The sequence below is a fragment of the Salpingoeca rosetta genome, assembly GCF_000188695.1.
Source record: "Salpingoeca rosetta unplaced genomic scaffold supercont1.3, whole genome shotgun sequence".
In the NCBI taxonomy this organism is placed as follows: Eukaryota; class Choanoflagellata; order Craspedida; family Salpingoecidae; genus Salpingoeca; species Salpingoeca rosetta.
This window is the reverse complement of record NW_004754931.1, coordinates 1298286-1318638: the sequence shown is the minus strand read 5'-3', so window position 1 is coordinate 1318638 and position 20353 is coordinate 1298286. Positions and strand designations below refer to the sequence as shown.

The following is a 20353-nucleotide window of genomic DNA, read 5'->3' as shown; positions in this document are numbered from 1 at the left end:
TTTATGGTGTCGATTATGTTTCCAGCGGCAGAGCAGCTCCAACAGCTTTGTGTCTCGCATCTCTGTCACATCACACACACACACACGCACACATACACACACATACACACATGCACACATACACATCATACACACACGCACACACATTAGGCGCGCGCACAAACACAAAACGTCATTCATTGACGGCGCTGCTGCTGCTGCTGCTGCTGCTGCTGTGAGGCCGAAAGAGGCGGTTGTTGGAGGAGGACGGATTGCGTGAGGCGACGAACACATTCCAGTGCAGGCTGCAGCCGCTGGGCCATCCTGGCATCCCTGCCACTGGGGCCGCCGCTACCCAGCCCCTCCTGGCCCACATGCGACAGTGTGCGCTGCAGGAACGGAACAACCGTATCGTCCACCACCAAGTCCTCCTCTTCCTCCTCATCTTCATCTTCCGTCACCTGTTCCTCTTTCTTCACCACGCCTTTGCCCATGGCAGCAGCACCCGCCACACCAGACACCACATTCCCATCAGCCGATGCTGCTGCTGCTGCAGTGAATGGCGTTGCGGTTGGTGGTACTGCTGCTGGAGTGGACGGTGCGGGTGGTGGTGGCGACGCGAGTGCTGTCGTACTTGCAGTTGTGCTTGTTGCCGCATGGCTCGGCCGCACGTGTGCTTCCTCGGTCACGGCCGGTGGCTCGGGTTCTACAACCTCCTCTGCCTTGATAGGTGCATGTGCTGGCTCCTCGCGCTCTCTGGTAACGGGCTCCTCAAAGTCCATTATCGGCTCTGTCTTCACGCGTTGCTTCAGCTCTCGTCGAAGTTGCCGCCTTGCCCGCTTCTCCGCCCGTTCTCTTTCTCTTCGCGCCCTTCTGTCCTCTCTGCTCTCTTGCCTGTCTTTCCCTTCCTTCTTTTTCTTTTTCTTCTTCTTTTTCTTCTTCTCCTTCTCCTTCTTTTCCTTCTTCTCTTTCTTCCCCCTCTTGTCTCGTTGCTTCGTCTCCCCAGCACCCGCCTCCTCCGCGCCCTGTGCGCTCGCCTCTCGCCCGTCCACGGCTGCTTCCTCCTTCACTGCCAGCGGCGCGTGCATCTTGAGCATCGCAAACACGTTCCCTGTGCCACTGGGCAAGCTGCCACGGCCACCGCCAGAACCCATCACGCCACCTGCTTCCTCCTCTGTCCCGCCTTTCCTCTCTGCTGCTCGTGCCTCCTTTGGGTCTGTCTTCTTCTCTTCAGACGTTGGCTCGCCAGCATCGGCACGTTGCCGTCGCTGCTGCTGTTGCTTCTGCTGCTGTTGCTGCTGCTGCTGCTGCTTCCACAAACGTGTCGATCGCCGAAGCCCTTGTTGTTCTTCGTCGTCCTGCTCACCGGCGTGTCCTGGTGTGGTTGTGTGTGCGAGCGTGTGGTTGTGTGTGCGAGCGTGTGGTTGTGTGTGCGAGCGTGTGGTTGTGTGAGCATTGCATGTGCATGGACATTGGCGTCAGGGCAGCACCAGCACTAGTTCCGCACTGTTCCTCTCAGCGACACCAAGACTACAACAAAGGCCCAGCCACCACCATGACCACCACCAGCCCTGCCATCCCTTATCAGGCCATACGTTGTCGTTGCGTTGCCGATCGCAGAGACTGCCGACGCCTTGCAGCTGCAGCCGCTTTGTCACTACCGTCATCCTCAGACTCATCCTCACCACCATCACTGCCAACGTCCATGTCGTCGTCATCATAGTCCTCATCGCTTTCGCTGCTCCCCACCAGCTTGCTTTTGCCCTGTTGGCCCAACGCCACCGCTGCCGTCTTGGCTCGCTTTGCAACTGGCATCACCTCCTCATCCTCATCCTCCTCATCCTCATCGTTATCAACATCACTATCAACACCACGGGCTTCCTCCTCCTCCTCCACATCCTCATCCTCCTCCTCATCATCATCATCACCTTCGCTGGCCATTGATGATGGCGAGAACACCTCCTTCACGGGGCTCTCTCCTGCCACACCGCTGCTGCCTGTGCTCGTCTGCGATTTCGTCCGCCCGTTCCGTCCGTTCTCGGACCGCCGACTCCGCCGCGAATGCGCTGAGGGCGGGATGGTTGCGTGCGTGTGTGTGTGTGTGTGTGTGTGTGTGTGTGTGTGTGTACGTGTGTGTGTGTGTACGTGTGTGTGTGTGTTTTAGGTCATGTGTGTGGCGTGATGAAGTAAGGGACAAATTATAGGCGGAAGTATGAGATAGTGAGGGGGAGAGAGGCAAGTTCCACGAACCACAGTGGCATCACCCCCTTGCATGCATCAGTCCGTACATCGTGATCGGTGAGCCCGCGCCCGCCGCGGTGTGTTGCTCTTCCGCTGCTCCTCTTCAAGCACTTCCACCGTCGGACAGAGCAGGAACTCATCTGCAACGCCGTCCGCGCCGTATATGTATGGGGCGGTGCAGGTTGGAGGTGACATGTACGCACGTGAGCATGGAGGTGCTGGCATACTTCAGCTGGAGAAGATGCAATTCCTCTCACTCAAACACCAACAACACCAACAACAGTAACAACACACACATACATGCACATGCACACACACATACATGCACACACACACATGCACAAACATTATGCCCACGCGTGCACACACAAACATCATCATTCTCACATTTCTGCATGGGGCGAAGATGGTCGTTCTTGTCCAAATACATACTCGACACGAGCTACGGTGTGCACGCACGTGCATGCGTGTGTGCGTGCGTGTGTGTGTGTGTGATATTTGGGCGCGACGAAGAAACATCCAATGCTAGGGGCGATGTTCGCACAGGCGTCCAAAGGAAGCGTGGCAGAAGACAGCGAGCAAACAGACAGAGAGCACAAACCTGGCGTTGCCCTCGCTCCTTCAGTGTGGCTCGAGGCACCACCTTTCTCTTCAACTCGCACCTGCATGCAACCAATGCACACACATACACACACACACACACACAGCGTCAGATGAGACCCCACACGCAACCACAATCACATGGACGCAGGCTTCGGCACGCTCTCATGCACGTTCGCACACTCACACAACATCGTTCATACACAGCACAGGCGCAAACACAATGCAGGAGAACAAGTTTGCGACATCACTCACGCTGCTCGGCAGCAGTGCAGTGGGATTTCATCATAGACGTTGCTGTATGAGGGAGCACACGCACACGCACACGCACACACACACACACACACACACATCCAGCAAAACAGAGATGGGCGGCAGTGAGCTTCAAGGACACACACACACACACAAATGCAAAGACACACACGTGCATCAGCACTCAGACAGGTGCAGTTGCGCTTGTGGGGTCTGATACCCTTTGATCATGTGGTGGGCTGGCGGACGAGCTGTGTGTGCGTGTGTGTGCGTGATTGTGTGTGCGTGTGTGTGCGCGTGACGACGACGACGACGAAGACCAATGGCAGACAAAGGCAATGATGAAAGGAAAGCGTGAAGTGAGACGCACAATAAAAGGTCTGTCTGACGCGTGGCAAGCAAGCCAATAGCAACACTACCAACTCGTTTGCGCATGTAATGCATGTCGACTTACGTCCAGTTGCCTCTTCCAGCTCCTCGGGTCGAAAGTACCAGCGAACCTGGGGTTTGTTCAAGCCGCACGAGAGCAAAACACCTCTCATGAGCAGAAAGGCAGCAGGCTGTGCACGCGGCAGCATGTACGTCGTCACAGCTACCACATCACTGCACAAGAGCAAGAAGCACGCACACACCTCTGCGTATGGCATGCGATTCTTCTTGCAATACCACATGCTGTGAATCTCGGCCAGGGCCTCATCGGCCAGTAAATCCTACGCAACCAGCACAGGTATCATGCAGACAAACGGGTCGGGCACAAAGGGGTGGCTATCACGGTGAGTATCCCGCACACGCACACAAACACACAAACATGCACAAACGCACACAAACACGCACACGCAAGTACGCACATACGCAAGTACGCACCCACGCACATACGCACAAGTATGCACCGCACTCCACAGTCCACCATTCACCACGCACGTTGTTCGATGCTGCTGTTGGCACTCCAAGGCCTTCTTCTTGAAACGGAATCAGCGTCACTTCCTGCAGTGACAACGGGAAGGGAGCAAAGGAGAACCCATTGTTGATAGTTCCAAAGCGTCACTGGCGAGCTATGTGTGCGGGAGCTGCCATGCCTTTCCCCAACAACGCCAACGCCCGATCCCACCGAAGTTTGCCGCCACTGCTCACGCGCGCTCGCACAAGCTCAAATAAGCTCTCACACTCACACGTACACAAGGCGTGTGAGACGCACCCCAACACGAAGCCGCGGGCCTCCCGGCAGAGCAGCGGTTGCATAGTACAGATGTCCGTTCTCTTTCTGCAAGCCATGCAGCGGGCATGCAGTGTGAGTTGTTTCATGCAACGCGCACGCTGACGTGAAACGTGCATTTGATTTGTGGTGTCTTGACTGTGGTGTGTACGAGGTGCGGACATGGCGACAGCTGGCAACCCACTTTTCGCAGGGGTCCAAAAGCCACGTCCTCGAGGGCAATCTCCTCCGTCTCGCGAGATGCTGGTGTGGGGCACTGGAGGCACCGGGCCTTCTTCCCCGTCATCACCACAGAAGCCAAGCAACGTGTGCAGCGAAGGTGTGCAGTGAGAAGGGTGTTGTCTCTTCTTCCGCTGCCGGTCGAAAATTGGTAAAAGATTTCGCAACTATTCCGTAACAGCAAGAGTGTGGGGATCCACACACACACACACACACACACACACACACACACACACACACACACACACACACACACACACACACACACACACACACACACACACACACACACACACACACACACACACACACACACACACACACACACACACACACACACACACACACACACACACACACACACACACACACACACACACACACACACACACACACACACACACACACACACTATGGCGATGGACTGCTAAGGGAAGGAAAAGAGGGGGGACCAGCTACTGCTGGCTGGAGAATGAACAAGCAAGGAGAAGGCGGCGAAGGAAACAACAACAATGCAACAGTCACTCGGGCGGACACCAGCAAAGCAACACAGACAACAACCAGCAGTGGCTGAGGTGAAACCCAGCGGTGTCGGTGCAATTGGTAGTGGTGGCCTAGAAGAGCACGCTACCGCTACGTGGGCGGGAGAGCTCAAGGAGACTGCCAGAGCGCGACCTGCCGCCGCCAAGCGTCTCAAGCCTCATGCTCTCCCGGCTCAGGATGCTGCCGGCTTGCAACGGATCAAACGCGTGTAACCAGCGCCCAACCTCCAGCCGCGATTTCTACGTGTGTGCGCATGTGTGCATGTGTGCACGTGCGTGTGTGCGTTTGTGTGCATGTGCGTGTGTGTGTTTGCCTCGTGAGGACACGTGACAACTGACGAGCAGGCAGGCAGGCAGGCAGGCAGGCAGGCCAACGCATAAAGCAGCCAAACACAGAAGCAATCAAGTCCGTAAGGAACGCCAGAAAAACAACCATGGAGAGCGCACGGTTGCGTACCGCTTTGGCGTGGATGGCAAAGTTTGGTGTGCAGAGCGAGAATGTGTTGGGGTTGCCAAGCATCACGGCCTGTCACAGTGCAAACGATTGACCAATGACGTGAAACGAGTGCAGTGAGGTCGGGTGTAGACGAAGAAGGCGATGTGCAACGACAACATAACACAACACACAACACAACACACAACACAACACACAACACAACACAACAGGAGCAGCAGGATGTGCACACCTGTTCGTGGGAGTACTGGATGGTGAGTTGCTTAAGGCGCCAGATGTCGCGAATCACAGGGTCCTTCTCAGAGTGGGAGATGAGAACATATGGCCGGCAAATCTGCACATAGTGCCGCTCCCACACTGCATAATCGCATGCATGCATGCACACACAGAAGGAAAACATGAGCGTTGAAATCGACAGCACAACATGACAGCGGTCAAGGAAACACCACAAGAAGAACAGAGAGCGTGCGTGTGCGTGCGTGCGTGCGTGTGTGTGTGTGTGTGTGTGTGTGTGTGTGTGTGTGTGTGTGTGTGTGTGTGTGTGTGTGTGTGTGTGTGTGTGTGTGTGCGTGCGTGTGTGTGTGTGTGTGTGTGCGTGCGTGTGTGTGTGTGTGTGTGTGTGTGTGTGTGTGTGTGTGTGTGTGTGCAGGGCTCACCGTGGCCCTGGCTCGGGTTAGCGCCTGGCCGCTGAAACTCCAGCATGCCGCGCTTTGTGCATGCGGCGGAAAACGTGATCTTCTTCACGTCTGGATAGTACTGCACAGACTCTGGCACCGGCGTCGTGTCCTGATTCATTGATGGGGCAGGACACAAACCGTGTCGGTGTTTCGGGGACGGGAAACAGGGACGGTGAGGAGGATGGGGATGGTGTGCAAGCGGCACCGTGTCCACGAAAGAAGGGCTCACGCACATGGAGGACACTAGCTGCGCAAGGACCAATCGCCAACACAACAAACACGAGCAAGAATAAACAAGAAAGGGCAAGAAAAACAAGAAAGGCAAGAACAACGAGCTCGTCACCACGCACGTGCTGCGCAGGCGTTTCCGCTGAAGGGGCGTTGGATTCCAGGCGTTGCACCAGGTCCTCGGACTGCCACATGTCGAGCACGCGCCGGGCAAGTGCCTGCAGGCATGGCAACGGTCCCAACGAACACAGCATGCAGATGTGTCAGCAAACACACACACACACACACAGTGAACAAATAGACAAATACAAACCACGGTGAACAAACGGACAAGACACATGCGCACACAGGCGACACACAGAGTCATGGGGTACCGTCTGCTGCTTGGTGCGGTTGTCCGGGTCGACGGAGGGCGTGGGCACGCGTGCAACCTCCTCCAGCAGAGCAAGATCTTGCTTCACACATTCAAACTGAGGAAGTTTGGGGAGACAGGGAGGTGTGACGGAGAGCGTGGAGTTGAGTCGAACGAAGAAGGCTTATCATCAGGTGCACACTGGAACAAGTTCACACACGCACGCACACACACACACACACACACACACACACACGCACACACACACACACACACAACAGAGACATGAGCATGCGCCCCAACCTCGGCCATCTTGAGGTGCTTTGCAACATGGTCCTGGTGCTCCAGAATGAGGGACGACGAGCGAGGGCGCCACGCCCCCAAATTCTCTTCGCCGCGCACGTATTTGCGCATCGAGTCCTGGCTGGCTGCAGGCGCCTCCTCCGCGTTTTGCTGCCAAGCAAACGAACAAACGCACACAACACATCATCAACGACACACATGCACAGACAGTGAGGCACGATCAGGGAAAAGGACTGAACCATGTGGTAAAAACAGGCAGGCACTCTGTGTGTGCATGTGTGTGCGCGCGCATATGTGTGTGCGGTAGGGCGTACCGGAACCATGGTAACTTGGAACGCAGACACTTCCTTGTGGCAGTCAGGGATGTTTCCACGCAAGAACCTGTGTCATGATGGCGTTGAAGTTAGGCGCATGAATGCAACAAACTCCTCACCCACACACAACAACAACACACACACATACACACACACACGCACACAATCGCAAGGACTCTGTCGAAATCACAATCACACGCACACACGCACGGACGCACGATCACAGTCACTGACCGGGCGAACATGCCCTCTGACTGGCGCTCCTTGTGCACGCGAACAGAGAGATCCTGGCGGAACGTGGCCGGCTGATCATACCCGTCCAGCTGCAGGGAACACACACGCACACACACGCACGCACGCACACGCACGCACACACACACACACAGCTCGTAGTTGTGAGGACATGAGCGCAACGAGAGACCCAACTTGAAAACAAAGTGCAGGCGTCAAAGCAGTGGCGCGGATCGAAAGACACACACTCGAATAATCAGAGAAGCAATGGAAACAGGCACAGGCAGAGTACACGCGCGCACACACACACATGCAAGCACAAACATGCACGCCATAGACACGCAAGAAGATGCCATGTGGGCCAGCCGACCAGCATGGTGACGGTGAGGGTGAGGAAGACGCGTTTCCGTGCGGGAGTGAGGCGGTCAAGCAGCATGCTCTCGTGACGAGAGCTGTCCCAGCCAGCCTCAATCGTGAACCTGTGCACACCATGATGAACAAAGACACCGCCGCACACGTCGTGGTTGTGAGTCATCAGGCGCGTGCAAGACACACGTGGGTACTGCAGACACATGTTGACGTGACGAAGCAGAGTCATACACACACACACACACACACACACACGCACGCACACACAAACACACACACACACAAGCCAAGCAAGCGCTGCTGGCAAACGCACGAGTTGCCCCGTGGATTGCGCTCCGTGGAGATGACATTCAGCTTCACAGATGGATGGTTCTCCGGAACCGTGTTCTTGCCCTCGCGCACTGCCCCAACCGACATGTCAAGCAGGCTTTCCCAGGCCAGGCTGCCTGTGTTGCACATGTACAGGGTGACACGAATGCGGCGGTGCAGGCCCTGTGCCAGGCAGAAGATGCCTTCGTCCACGTGCGGTTTCCCTTCTCTGCGCACGGGCACAGCCGTGTATGCGCCCTCGGGGTCAAGCTCGCACACCTCCGTGTTGAACAACACGTCCGCAGACAGATAGTCCGCTGACACACAGAAAAAGAAAAACGCGGGTGAGGGAATGTGTGAGTGTGCATGTTTGTTTTGCTCTGTGTGCGTGTGCGTGTGCGTGTGCGTGTGCATGTTTGTTTTGCTCTGTGTGCGTGTGCGTGTGCGTGTGCGTGTGCGTGTGCGTGTGGGAACATGAACGACAGCCACCGCTGGTGCAGGTGGTGTCCTCAAGTGCCGCTGACGCGTGCAAGTCTTGGAGCCGCTGTCACCATTGTGGTACCTGGGTCGACGTCGGTTGTGCCAAACGGGGACGAGGACGACGCGCCCTGGTTCAGGTTGCGGAGCTGCAGCGGGATGCAGGAAGGAACAAAACAGCAAGAGCAAGACAGGCAGGAGTTGGGGGTAAGCATGGTCAGAGGCGCGTACCAGTGGTGGACAACTGAGACACGCACGCGGAAACGCATGCATATGAGCACACACGCACACACATGCACACACATGCACACACATGCACACACATGCACACACATGCACACACATGCACACACGCAGCCACAAAACCAAGCAAACAAGCAAACAAAGCAAAACGCACAATAACCAAAACACAAGCATTCACACTCGCCGCAGAGCCAGCCACGTACGTCATCGTCAAAGGTGTCTTCAAAGAGGGAGGTGTCGTGCGTGTCCTTCTGGTGCGGGCTCTCTGCGCGCCCATCAAACAGACTGTCGTTGTGCAGCGAGTGCTTGCTTGTGTGGCCAAGTGCCTCAAAGCGAAGGCGCCCACGCTTCACAAACTCAATAAAGCCCTCCGTCACCTGCCGCCGTGCACGTATGAGTTGAACTAGCAATGGCTGTACACGCGCGCATACAAGCAGGAAAGAAGCAATGCATATACACATTTTGCATCACACAAACGCACATACATCACATACATACACACACATACAAACTCGTACATCGCCACATACACGTTCGCAACAGCAAAGGACATGGTATCATCGCACCTCTGTGCAGAGCTGCTGCGCGTGGTAGTAGTTGAGCGGACCGCCCGTGTTGGTCTGCGGCTCTGTGGAGAAGGACGCATAGCTCTCTTGGTGCCCATACCTGGCAACGGATGATGGATCGACGCAGGTGTTGGGGATGAGAGTGCACAATCAGCAAACAACTGGTGTGCCGCACGAATCACAAGCATCATTTCACACAATCACAGAGGCACACACACACACACACATGTGCACACATGCATATGTGCACACAAACTCACACACATGCACACAGCTACACGCGCAGACAAACACGCACACACACACAGGTGTGCGCAATGTGGCGCGCGGAATTGCACTCGGGGCAACGCACTGGAATCCAAAATGGATGAAGACGTCGCAAAAGCGCTTGTCAATTCCTTTGACGTTGAGCAGCGTCACCACAAACCGCAGCTTCTGGCCCAGGCGCTGTCGAAGAAACTCGTCTGACAGGAATAGGGGGGGGGGCAACAAGGTGGTAGACGTGGTGGTGGGATAAGTGTGTTTCATGCTGGAATATAACGCGGTGCGAGGGAGGCTGTGCATGCAATGCTACCAAACACATTGGAGTGAATTCTTGGACCGCGAGACACTGTGCAGCACAATGCGCTAAGACACCCGTGAAGCCCCGCACCGTTCAGTTCGAAGTCCTCGTCTTCGTCGTCGTCCCCATCGCCATCAGCGTCGTCGTCGCTGAGCTGCTGCTTCGTCTTGGAGGCGAGCGGGTCCAGATCACCGGACGCTGGAGCGGCGTCCGTGCTTTCCTCATCCAGACAAATCAGGTCGTCCACCAGCGAAGACGTCCCGCCAGCATCGCTGCGGCCACTCGCTGCCTTAGCGCTGTCTGCGCTTGCAGTCTTGGCTGCTGCTCCCCCCGATGCCGCACACAGCGCGGGGGCGAGCGCGCCGCACACCGTGTCGTCCTGTCCGCGACAGCAACAGTTGGTGTCATGGTCAGCAAGCGAGGGAGTGAGCAGTGGCAGTGCTTGTGTAGCAGGGGGGGGGGGCAGCCACGGTGTGCATGTGTGTATACATATGTGTGTATGCGTATGTACACACATGTATGCATGTGTGTGTTTGTATGCATGTGTGTATGTGTGTGTTTGTATGCATGTGTGTATGTGTGTGTTTGTATGCATGTGTGCGTGTACAAACGTACACACGTGTATGCATGTGTATGTGCTCATGCACGGTTAGCTCAACTATCTCACCGCTGCCTCGTCGAGGTCATCCTGCATCTCAAGAATGTCGTACCAGTTGACGTCCAAATTCCTGTCGCCACCACCAGCCACGCAAGCAAACAGCGATGAAATGAGCAGCGATGAAATGAGTTGGATGCGAGCCAAAAAAAGAGGTTCACGTTGCAAGTGCTTGGTGTGTGTGTGTGTGTGTGTGTGTTTGTGTCTGAGGCTGGAGTTGAATTTGCTTGTTTGTGTATCTTCTTCGTTCATACGTTTCTTGGAAGCCGGACTCTGAGTCCTGGTTGTCGAGGTCCTTGATCAGTTGTCCTGATGGGTGGACAGGACGAGGGTGTGCGACAACTGGGTTCAGTCACACGCCATTCGCACGATGGCGGCAAGAGCAGGGCAACTCCAAAGATGGGCAAGCCAACAGGAGCAGCATGCAAGCTTACAAGCATTCACAAGCAGTGGAAACCCCCACGCAAACACGCACACAGACACACCCACACACACAAACGAGCTCGCACCTGGCTGGATCATGACGCGCATGTGTCCGACAACATTGCCGTCATTGTTCACGAGCGTCACCTGTGTCACAAGGTGCAGTTTTGGACGACCATTGATCAACAAGACACTGACACCACAGAAGCGAAGGAAGAGCAAGCAATGCACAAGCTTGTAGCATCACGCACACAAAGTACGACATGTACAAACACACACACACACACACACACACGCAAACGCATGCACGCGCGCACGCAAAAGAATGCTCACGTCATGCTCGATGGGGACGTTGAAGAGAAGATTCTTGAGCGACACGAAACCGCGGCCCACCGTAATGAACCAGGGCACCTTTGACGGGAACGGATCTGGCACCACACACGCGCACACACACGCGCACACGCACACACACACACACACACACACACACACACACACACACACACACACACACACACACACACACACACACACACACACACACACACACACACACACACACACAAAGGGGAGTGGTAAGGTTGATGTGTGCACATCACACACAACATGTGGACTGCCTCACAAGCAAAGAAAGGACAGCAAGTCACCCGCAACACCCGTCCATCCACGAGACCATCCCCTCAACTCCACCCCAGCTCCACCCATCATGCCATGCACCCGCACCACTGATGGCTGTTGGCGGCGCCTGGCCAATGGCGGAGTGGTAGAAGTCCTGCATCTGGAACAACGTCTCCCGGAATCGCCCAAAGGACCACAGGTCCAGCCGCTCGCCCGTCTCGCGGTCAGTCACCTGTGGTGGTGGCAGTGGTTGTCAGGGGTGGGGAGAGGCATTGTGAAAAGCGATGTGTGAATGGAGTGCGGACATAGGTAGAAGAGCGTACACGCGAAAAACGCATGTGATACGAAAGCAAGGGTCACACAGAGCCGCCACACTCAGACACACGACAGCTGCAGACGCACACACACACACACACACACACACACACACACAGAGGAACGCAACACATGCGGACGCACACACACACACACACATACACACACACGCACGCAGACACAGACACACAGACACACACAACACACACCTCGATCATGAGGGTGGCGTCCTTTGAGTCGCCGGGCATAAACTCTGTGCGGCGGGTGAGAGCAAACTGGAACTGGGCAGATTTGTTGAGCTCCACGCTGTAGATGTTGGCTTCCTTGAGCAGCGACGCCGCGCCAATGAGCTCGTCGCTCAGGCTGCGGCCCTGGTATTGCCGCCACTTGCTGAACGCCCACCACACAGCGCGCTGCTGTTTGTTGCTGAGATGCTTCTCGGCTGCGTCGACATCGCCGCCTGCGCCTGCTGTTGGTGGCGGCGATGTTGTGTTCTCGCTTGTCGTCACAGCAGAATCGCCCCCAGTGCTCATGCGTCCAAACGCAGCAACGAGGTCCTCGCCAGCCTGCTGCTCACGCTGCTGCTGCTGGTGGTCGTGCTGTTGGTCGTGCTCTTGCTCTTGCTGCTGCTGCTGCTGCTGCTGCTGTGCTTTCTTCTCTGCCTCCTCCTCCGCGCGGCGTCGCTCCTCCTCTGCGAGGCGCGCAAGCTTCTGCTCAAACTCCTGTGCACCCACAGCAGACAGTGCACAGAAAGAAGGAAAACAAGAAAGCAAAAAGAGAAGAGAAGAAGAAGGAAAAAATAAAACAAGCAGAGGATTTGTTTGTGTGGGGGCGAAGGAAGGATGCGTGCAACATCATAGCATGTGAGTATATGATACATGCCCTGCCTTATTTCGTTACAGGGATGATGTACTCGCTTGGGAGTGCAAAGCGCTTGCCAAATGCTGGACGAAGCATGAAATGCGAGCCACAGTCAAGTGCGCAACAGCGACACACCTCGCGCTGCTTTGCCAGCCGCTTCGTTGCTTCTTGCCTCTCCCGCTCCAGCCGCTCTTCGAGCTCGGATATCTTGTCGTTGGCCTTGTCGCGCGTCTGCACAGACAACAGAGACAACACAATGACCACAACATGTAGAGTGGGCATGAGAACGAGGACACCACTGCCGTCACATGAGAAAGACAGTGGCACATGTGCCATGACGCAACAAATCCACGGATACAACTCCTTACGCAACAACACATTGAGTGGCGCGTGGTTGCATCACCTCTTGGTAGGCAGCCATCTGCTCGGCAGACGGAGCGTTCTGCTTGACGCGCAGCTCAGCCTGGGCCGCCTCCCATTCGGAGAGCGCCTGGCAGTGGTCGCGATGTTGTTGCACCCGACAGCATATGGAAGGTGAGACGTTGGCGCACCGGCAAATGTATCTGTTGGGTGCGTCCAAGCACACGAATATGTGCACTCACGCTCGCGCGCTTCGCTGACACGCATTTACTCACGCACGCTAATGCCCATCCACACTCACACGCTCAAACACACACGCTCACACTTGCAAACATTCGCACATTGCTCACACAAGCATGCACTCACGCACTCACCTGCTGTGATGCGGCAGGTGCTGCTGTCTGCTGCTGGGAGTCTGGGGACGTCGGTGCCGCGGCCAGTGGGCGTGTCGACAGGCCGGCCTCGCGCCTGGCCTTGGCTTCCTGAGGGTTCACGAAGCGAAACACGTGGTGGTGCCCAAGAATCACGCGCGAACTCGTCACCACGTGCGTCTTCTCCGTCACGCGCTCGCCTGTACGGGAGAGCGGGTCGTGGGCGCATGTCAACGAGCATGAGAGGGTTCGCAAAAGTGTGCGTGTGTGTGTATGTGTGTGTGTGTGTGTGTGCGTGTATGTGGGTGTGGGTGGGCTGAGTGGTGTGTGCTCCCTAATTGGAGCGCGCCACAGCCCCGAGCGCCACAGCCCCGAGCGCCCCACCCTCATTTTGAAGCACGTGCAATTCCCATGTGTTGCGATAGTGTGCACGCACCGTTGACGAAGCAAGCTGCTGTCTCCGAACATGGCGTGATGAACACTTTGCCATCCTCATTCTCAAATACACAGTGGCTCGCCTGTCAGCATGCGCGCCCACACAAGATCAATCAAAAACACACACGATGGCGTCAGTATGATGGATGTGCACACGCGCACGTACGACAGGGTTTGTGTGTTGTGTGTGTGTGTGTGTGCGTGTGTGTGTGTGTGTGTGTATGTGTGTGTGTCGCGGGCGCCAACTTGTGCATCAACCACGTCAGCCAGTTCTGCATCCAAAGAGCAAGTTCATGCACAAGTGTGTGTGTATGTGCGCGTGTGCTTGTGTTCACGTCACCTCGATGCCTTCGCCACTGAGTTGGATGTGCTGCTTCTCCGGCGCATCGGGCCGGCCCGCCCTGGACGCAGCGAACAATTCAGGCAACGTGGCAGTGGTGGTGGGTGATGGGTGGTGGTCGTGCGAGTGTGCGTACATGTGTGTGTGTGAGGTCAAAGGTGGATGAGAGTTTGCCACAACAACCGAGCACGTGCACTGTTCTTTGTGACCATACACACACTCACACACACACACACGCACATAAGCACACACACACACACACGCACATAAGCACACACGCGCACACACGCACATGTACATTCATGCACATGCGCACACTGACCGCGTGACGCCTGCAGAGATGTAGTAGAGGAGGAGCTCCGACATGAGCGGGTCGTCGCTGAGGTTGAGGAGGTGGGGCCCCTTCTGTGGGGAGAACACGCCAACAGCACCGCCGTCGTCCTTCAACGCAATGCCCATCTCTCGCAGCGCTTCCTCCCGCTCTTGCTTGATCAGCTCCGTCCTGTCCCACGTTAGGATGGCGTGTGCACACACGATGCATCGTGCAAAGGTGAGCAGGTGCTGGCGTGTGATTGAATGAAATGCACGGCACACTCGCCTGTCGCTGGTGTGATCTCGTCACGAAAACTAATAAGGACAACAACAACAACAACAACAACAACAACAACAACAACAACAACAACAACAACAACAACAACAACAACAACAACAACAACAACAACAACAACTTAAACAACAACAACAACAACTTAAACAACAACAACAACAACAACAACAACAACAACTTAAACAACAACAACAACAACAACAACAACAACAACAACAACAACAACAACAACAACAACAACAACTGAAACAACAACTTAAACAACAACTTAAACAACTTCAACAACAACAACAACCACTTAAACAACAACTTAAACAACAACAACAACAACAACTTAAACAACAACAACAACACCGCCACCACCACCACGCTACGCACTTTGACTTCTTTTCCTCCCAGGTCTCGTTGAGCTCCTGCATGATCTTCTCTGACTCGCGAATGTCCTCCGCCGCCTTCTTCTTCTCCACGTCGTCAGCACCGCTCTGTCACACACGAAGGGAAGGGGGCATGTTGAGCATTGAGTGCATGGACGCGCGCGGCTGTGCGTCCCTACGACGAGCTGGTGTGACTTCGGTTTCGACGAACGCATACACGCACGCACACACACATACGCACGCACACACACATACGCACGCACATACATACACGCGCACGCTACACCTCACCTACACACCAAACACAACCAAGCACGCACACAAGGCAACCCAAAGGCACCCGAGAGCAACGCACGTGGAGCATGCTCTGGAGGCGCGCGACTTCTTCCCGCAGCTCGCGAATCATCTTTGCGTTGGGATCCTCGTTCACAATCGCCTTGCACACAATCTGCTTGGCGCGGTCCGCATAGCGCAGCGTCGACAGCGTCTCGTCGTAGTTGATGTCCGCCGGGCTGATGGCTGTGTGTGTGTGCATGTTTGCGTGTTGACACGTGCAATGCGTGCGTTGGTGCGTGTAGTTTACGAGAGAAGACAAGAGCACATGTGAGCTGCAGCCAAGCAGCACAGACACGGCAGCGAGCGCACCTGCAACCATGGCTGTTCGGGAGTTGCCGCCGAGGTTCTCGCGAAGAAGCCACGTGAGCGCCGAGTCGCGGTATGGGATATACTGCTCCTTGTTCTTCTTCTTCTTGTGCTTCTTGTGTGGGTCTGTGTTGTTCGTGCATGTGCCATTCCGCAGAGTCACGCGTGTTGAGGCTGACAGCATCAATGTGTGCCGAGGGCACGTCGAGGTTGCAGTCACACACACACACACACAACAAACGAAAACCACATACAGTTACATGTGCATGTGCGAGGAATGGCGCGTGTGCACAAGTGTGCACATGTATTCAACACATTCACACATTCACACATTCACGCATTCACGCGCACCTGAGAGTTCTGCGAGTGCGGAAATGACTTTGCCGAGTGTGGTGAGAGACCGGTTGATGTTCGCCCCTTCCTTCAGTCGCTTGCCTGCAAAAAACAACCGTCCCGAAGTGAACGTCGCGTCACGTTGGTCAGCCAGCCGCACACAGAGGCGCAGGAGCACGCGCTTGCCCACACACAGACACACGCACGCATGCACAAAGCGCTCATGCGTACACACGTACACAGGCACACATGCATTCACATGCACACACATGCACTCACATGCACTCACTCACATGCACTCGCTCACATGCATACACACAGCGCTCACACCATCACACAAACGCATGCATACACACTGCACATGCGCACCTGTGGCGCCGGTTGAGACGGCGCGTTCAGAGCCGGCAAGATCAACAAGGCTTATCTTGCTCTGCTTTTCGGAGACGAGATCAGAACCCGGGACCTTTCGCATCACCAGCGCATGCCATAGGAGTATACAAGCAGCACGGAAGTTGGCGGAAGTAAGGCCTGATACTTTGTGTGCTGTGTAAACAGGACCAGCAGTGGAGAACCTAGCACATGCACAATCAAGCACACACATGCGCACACGCAGGCATACACACGCACCCTCGCGCTCACGCACGAGCACAAGCACAAGCACATGCGCTGCACACACCTTTTGTCGTTGGGTGAAGATGATGGAAAAGACGGCGTGGGAGCGAGAAGAGGTGGCGTTCATGTTGGTAGAAGCGACGGTTCGCGCCTTGTTGCCTTCATCCATGAGGTTGTGGATGTCGGCGTAGCTGGCCACGACGAGCTTGGTCAAATCCTCGACGTAAGGGCCGAGCACAGGGTGCTCGCGAACCTTGAGGTTGCCCGTGCTGCGCGGGTTGAGCAGGTCGCGCACCTTCTCGTTGTAAATCTCCAGGTAGCTCACTTCGCACGAGAAGTCGAGGGTGTCGTCGTCGTTGCCCTCGATGCGCTGGAACAGCTCCTGGCACAGGCGTGGGATGACACCCTGCTGGTCCGCCTCAGGCGCACCCATCATCGTGTACGACTTGCCCGCACCCGTTTGCCCGTATGCGAAGATGCAGATGTTGTAGCCCTCGAAGGCGTGCTCCAGCATCTCCTGGCCCAGGTCCTTGTACACCTGGAGCTGGTTGGCAAAGTTCTCCGAACCCGGGTCCGAGGAGTCATGCGAGAAGTCAAAGGTGAAGGTGTTTGGCTTTGCGTTTGTTGGGTTGGTGATGCGTGTGGACGCCTCCTGCATTTCAATAATCTTCGTCGCGTTGCGTGCAACCTCCCGCTTGTTGAACGGGCGCACCCGCACCGCCACTTTCACCGACGCCATCCCCGGTGTTGCAGTGCTGCAGTGCTGCTGGTGCTGAGGTGTTGGTTGATGCTGCTGGCTCGCTTGCTCGGGTGTGGTGGTGGTGGCAGCAGCAGACACAAACAACAAAAGTGCGTGTGGAGAGGAGAGCGGCTGTGCGACACCACTAAATTTTGTCACACTTCACGCCGCGCACTTTTCGAATTGTGTGTGTGTGTGTGTGTGTGTGTGTGTGTGTGTGTGTGTGTGTGTGTGTGTGTGTGTGTGTGTGTGTGTGTGTGTGTGTGTGTGTGTGTGTGTGTGTGTGTGTGTGTGTGTTGCGGGGGGGGGGGGTCTATGGGTCTATCAGTCTATCTGTGAGTCCATCTCTGTATCTGCGAGTCCATCTCTCTATCTGTCTCCATCTGCATAGGCATACGAGAGAGTGTCAGCGGTCAACATCTCAACCTCAGCGGTCTGCCTTTCTGCTCTCTCTACTCTTGCTCTTGTTTGTTTGTCGGTCCCCCCGGCTGTTGTCTTTACAGCTTTACGGTGTCGTGAAAAGCGGAGACCGGGCCATGCTGGGAACGGAAGAGTCGCGCACAAACACAAACAACCAGGTCACCAGCCAGGCAACAAAACCTTGGAAGGAAAACAATGAACGGAAGCAAAATAAGGAAAAAGAAAGCGGCCTGCTAATCATGTCAGTTGGGTCGTGTCATTGTTGATTCACACCAATGTACCCTGCAGGCAACATGTAAAGGTGGGCAAACACGCTGTATTGTCGGAGAGAGCTGTAACGCAACGGAACAAATGAAGAAGAAGAGTGCAGGAAAACAGCAAAGAAAAGACATGAATGAAAGTGATCAACGTTGGCGTTGGAAACAGGGCGCTGCTATGTTAAGAGAAAAGTGGGTCCCGGTAGAGTCTTCGTTATAAAAGGGGGGCAACAACACGGACACGGAGGAAGAAGCGGTGCCTGCAGGCACGCGCAAAGGGCCGTCGTACAAAAAAAAAAACACAGACAAACAGGCAGACAGATAGGCAGACAGAGACAGACAAGCAGACAGACAAGCAGACACAGACACAGACACAGACACAGACACAGACACACACAGACACACACAGAGAGCACGGGCGTATCAGACGCGGGCGCGGAGGCGCAGGTCCGACGTTGTGAACCAGAGAACAACGCCGCCACCGGTGTTGATGGACGCACAGGCGCGGATGGGGAGCGGGAACGTGTCGAAGTTGTTGCCCACGTTCTGGCGACAGCAGCCGTTGTTGCCAGAGGTGCAGTCACTCACAGCGTAAGGGCCGCTGCCCACGTGCTCCTGAATGCCCACCCAGTGGCCGGCCCTGTCGTTCGAATACGAGCCGCCATCATCATCGCACGAACCCGTGTACATCTGCACACGACGCGCACACACATGTACGCACATGCACACACAAAACCGTGAGTGCGAGCGCGAAACAGTGGGGGGACATTCAGAAAGCTGCGAACACTCGAAGCCAAGCAGTAAGAACAACAACATAAGCAATGCAACCAATACGTTCGCAAAACCACCTCAACCACCAGTCGTAATCGTACGTCAAAGTTTCTGTCGGCAGGATCCTTTGCATTGCTGGTCAGGGCGAGCACTTGGGCTGAGCTCAGCGTCGCGCCGGCACTCGTGTACGTAATGTCAAAGTAAAACTCGCACGCGTACCGGTAATTCTGATCTGATTTCACCACGCCGTCCCTCCAGCTCCCACGTGGGTTCTGCACGGAGATCGAGAAGAGCGTGACGAACAGGACATTTGTGGCAGGCGCAGCCCAGGTGCAGATGGCGAAACATGAGCGGGCTGATGGTGTGCGTGCAAACAGCCAGCCACGCAAACAAGCAACTGCGCAGGCAGGCTAGCAAGGAGCGTGGCAGCAAAGAGCTGACTAGCGAGGTACGCAACCACGAATCAGAGAAGCACGCAAGCACACAGGCGTGTGGCGACGCATTCCTCATGACTTGTCCATGAACCTCACCTCAAGGATGCTCTCCAGGGAGCCGGAACAGCAGCCACCACAGCCGCACTTGCTCCATTCGTTGGTCGTCGAGTACGAGAACATCCACGCATTGTCTGCAAACTCGCTCCCCGACACCTTGAGCTTCACCCAGCCCTGGTCGCAGTCCACCTGTGGCGAACCGCAAAGTGAAGTGGCACATGAATGCCAAGCAGACAATATGTGAGGGCTCGTTTGCCGATCGAAAACGAGAGAGTAAAAGGACAAGGCGACGAGACACACTGGGTGCTAATAAGCCCGTTTTGTTTGCACAGCAAGAGAGGAAGAGAGGAGGAGAGGAAGAGAGGAAAACCCATAACAACGACAACGGTGAGTCGGGACAAGACAATAATGTCTTTGGGGCAGAAGGTGGGCGTTGCACATCGTTTGCGCAGGACCTTGAAAGGCGTTTGGAGCCCAGCAGTGATCCAGCGAACGCCGTCGGCGCGATCCGGATAACTGGGTTTTGCAACAGCAGATGAGATGAATGCGTACAGACAAAGAGACAAGCAGCATCGCTGGGATCAGCATCTCGCTCACG

General features: G+C 55.5%; 3 protein-coding genes across 3 annotated transcripts in view; all 3 read right to left on the bottom strand.

Annotated features, from left to right (window-relative positions):
• Positions 1–53: 53 nt before the first annotated feature.
• PTSG_11791 (uncharacterized protein) lies at positions 54–4644 on the bottom strand. The gene is made up of 12 exons (XM_004997783.1): positions 4470–4644; positions 4268–4333; positions 3994–4056; positions 3705–3782; positions 3527–3572; positions 3293–3323; positions 3076–3117; positions 2822–2882; positions 2608–2662; positions 2268–2360; positions 1575–2045; positions 54–1354 (listed from the first exon to the last, which is right to left on the bottom strand). The coding sequence occupies exons 1-12, from the start codon at positions 4569–4571 to the stop codon at positions 177–179; spliced, it is 2286 nt and encodes a 761-aa protein (XP_004997840.1). The 5' UTR covers positions 4572–4644; the 3' UTR covers positions 54–176.
• Positions 4645–4886: 242 nt separating this feature from the next.
• PTSG_01858 (Kif1a protein) lies at positions 4887–17913 on the bottom strand. The gene is made up of 34 exons (XM_004997782.1): positions 17142–17913; positions 16835–16928; positions 16484–16567; positions 16136–16258; positions 15846–16009; positions 15495–15598; positions 14832–15011; positions 14510–14570; positions 14171–14252; positions 13738–13934; positions 13407–13493; positions 13139–13234; positions 12352–12864; positions 11933–12059; positions 11543–11637; positions 11296–11356; positions 11041–11095; positions 10799–10859; positions 10222–10510; positions 9922–10033; positions 9570–9669; positions 9207–9380; positions 8846–8909; positions 8288–8600; positions 7976–8084; positions 7609–7697; positions 7375–7441; positions 7061–7210; positions 6780–6875; positions 6528–6623; positions 6157–6286; positions 5733–5857; positions 5504–5572; positions 4887–5286 (listed from the first exon to the last, which is right to left on the bottom strand). The coding sequence occupies exons 1-34, from the start codon at positions 17814–17816 to the stop codon at positions 5119–5121; spliced, it is 5010 nt and encodes a 1669-aa protein (XP_004997839.1). The 5' UTR covers positions 17817–17913; the 3' UTR covers positions 4887–5118.
• Positions 17914–18863: 950 nt separating this feature from the next.
• The window catches only part of PTSG_01857 (uncharacterized protein), a 5094-nt gene continuing 3604 nt past the window's right edge, over positions 18864–20353 (bottom strand). The window contains exons 12-15 of the mRNA XM_004997781.1: positions 20211–20271; positions 19795–19944; positions 19366–19536; positions 18864–19183 (exon numbers count right to left, since the gene is read on the bottom strand). Of these exons, the coding sequence (XP_004997838.1) occupies positions 18917–19183; positions 19366–19536; positions 19795–19944; positions 20211–20271 (649 nt within the window). The 3' untranslated portion in view covers positions 18864–18916. The remainder of the gene's footprint in view (positions 19184–19365; positions 19537–19794; positions 19945–20210; positions 20272–20353) is intronic.

Coding starts and splice junctions, on each gene's coding strand:
- PTSG_11791 (XM_004997783.1), bottom strand. CDS start 4,571: ATGACGGGGAAGAAGGCCCGGTGCCTCCAGTGCCCCACACCAGCATCT. Junction 2,663..2,821: donor AGGAGCGAGGGCAACGCCAG/GTTTGTGCTCTC, acceptor TGCACACCGTAG/CTCGTGTCGAGTATGTATTT. Junction 2,046..2,267: donor GCGGGCTCACCGATCACGAT/GTACGGACTGAT, acceptor TCCCGCCCTCAG/CGCATTCGCGGCGGAGTCGG.
- PTSG_01858 (XM_004997782.1), bottom strand. CDS start 17,816: ATGGCGTCGGTGAAAGTGGCGGTGCGGGTGCGCCCGTTCAACAAGCGG. Junction 10,860..11,040: donor GAGTCCGGCTTCCAAGAAAC/GTATGAACGAAG, acceptor TGGTGGCGACAG/GAATTTGGACGTCAACTGGT. Junction 9,670..9,921: donor TTCATCCATTTTGGATTCCA/GTGCGTTGCCCC, acceptor ATCCGTTGCCAG/GTATGGGCACCAAGAGAGCT.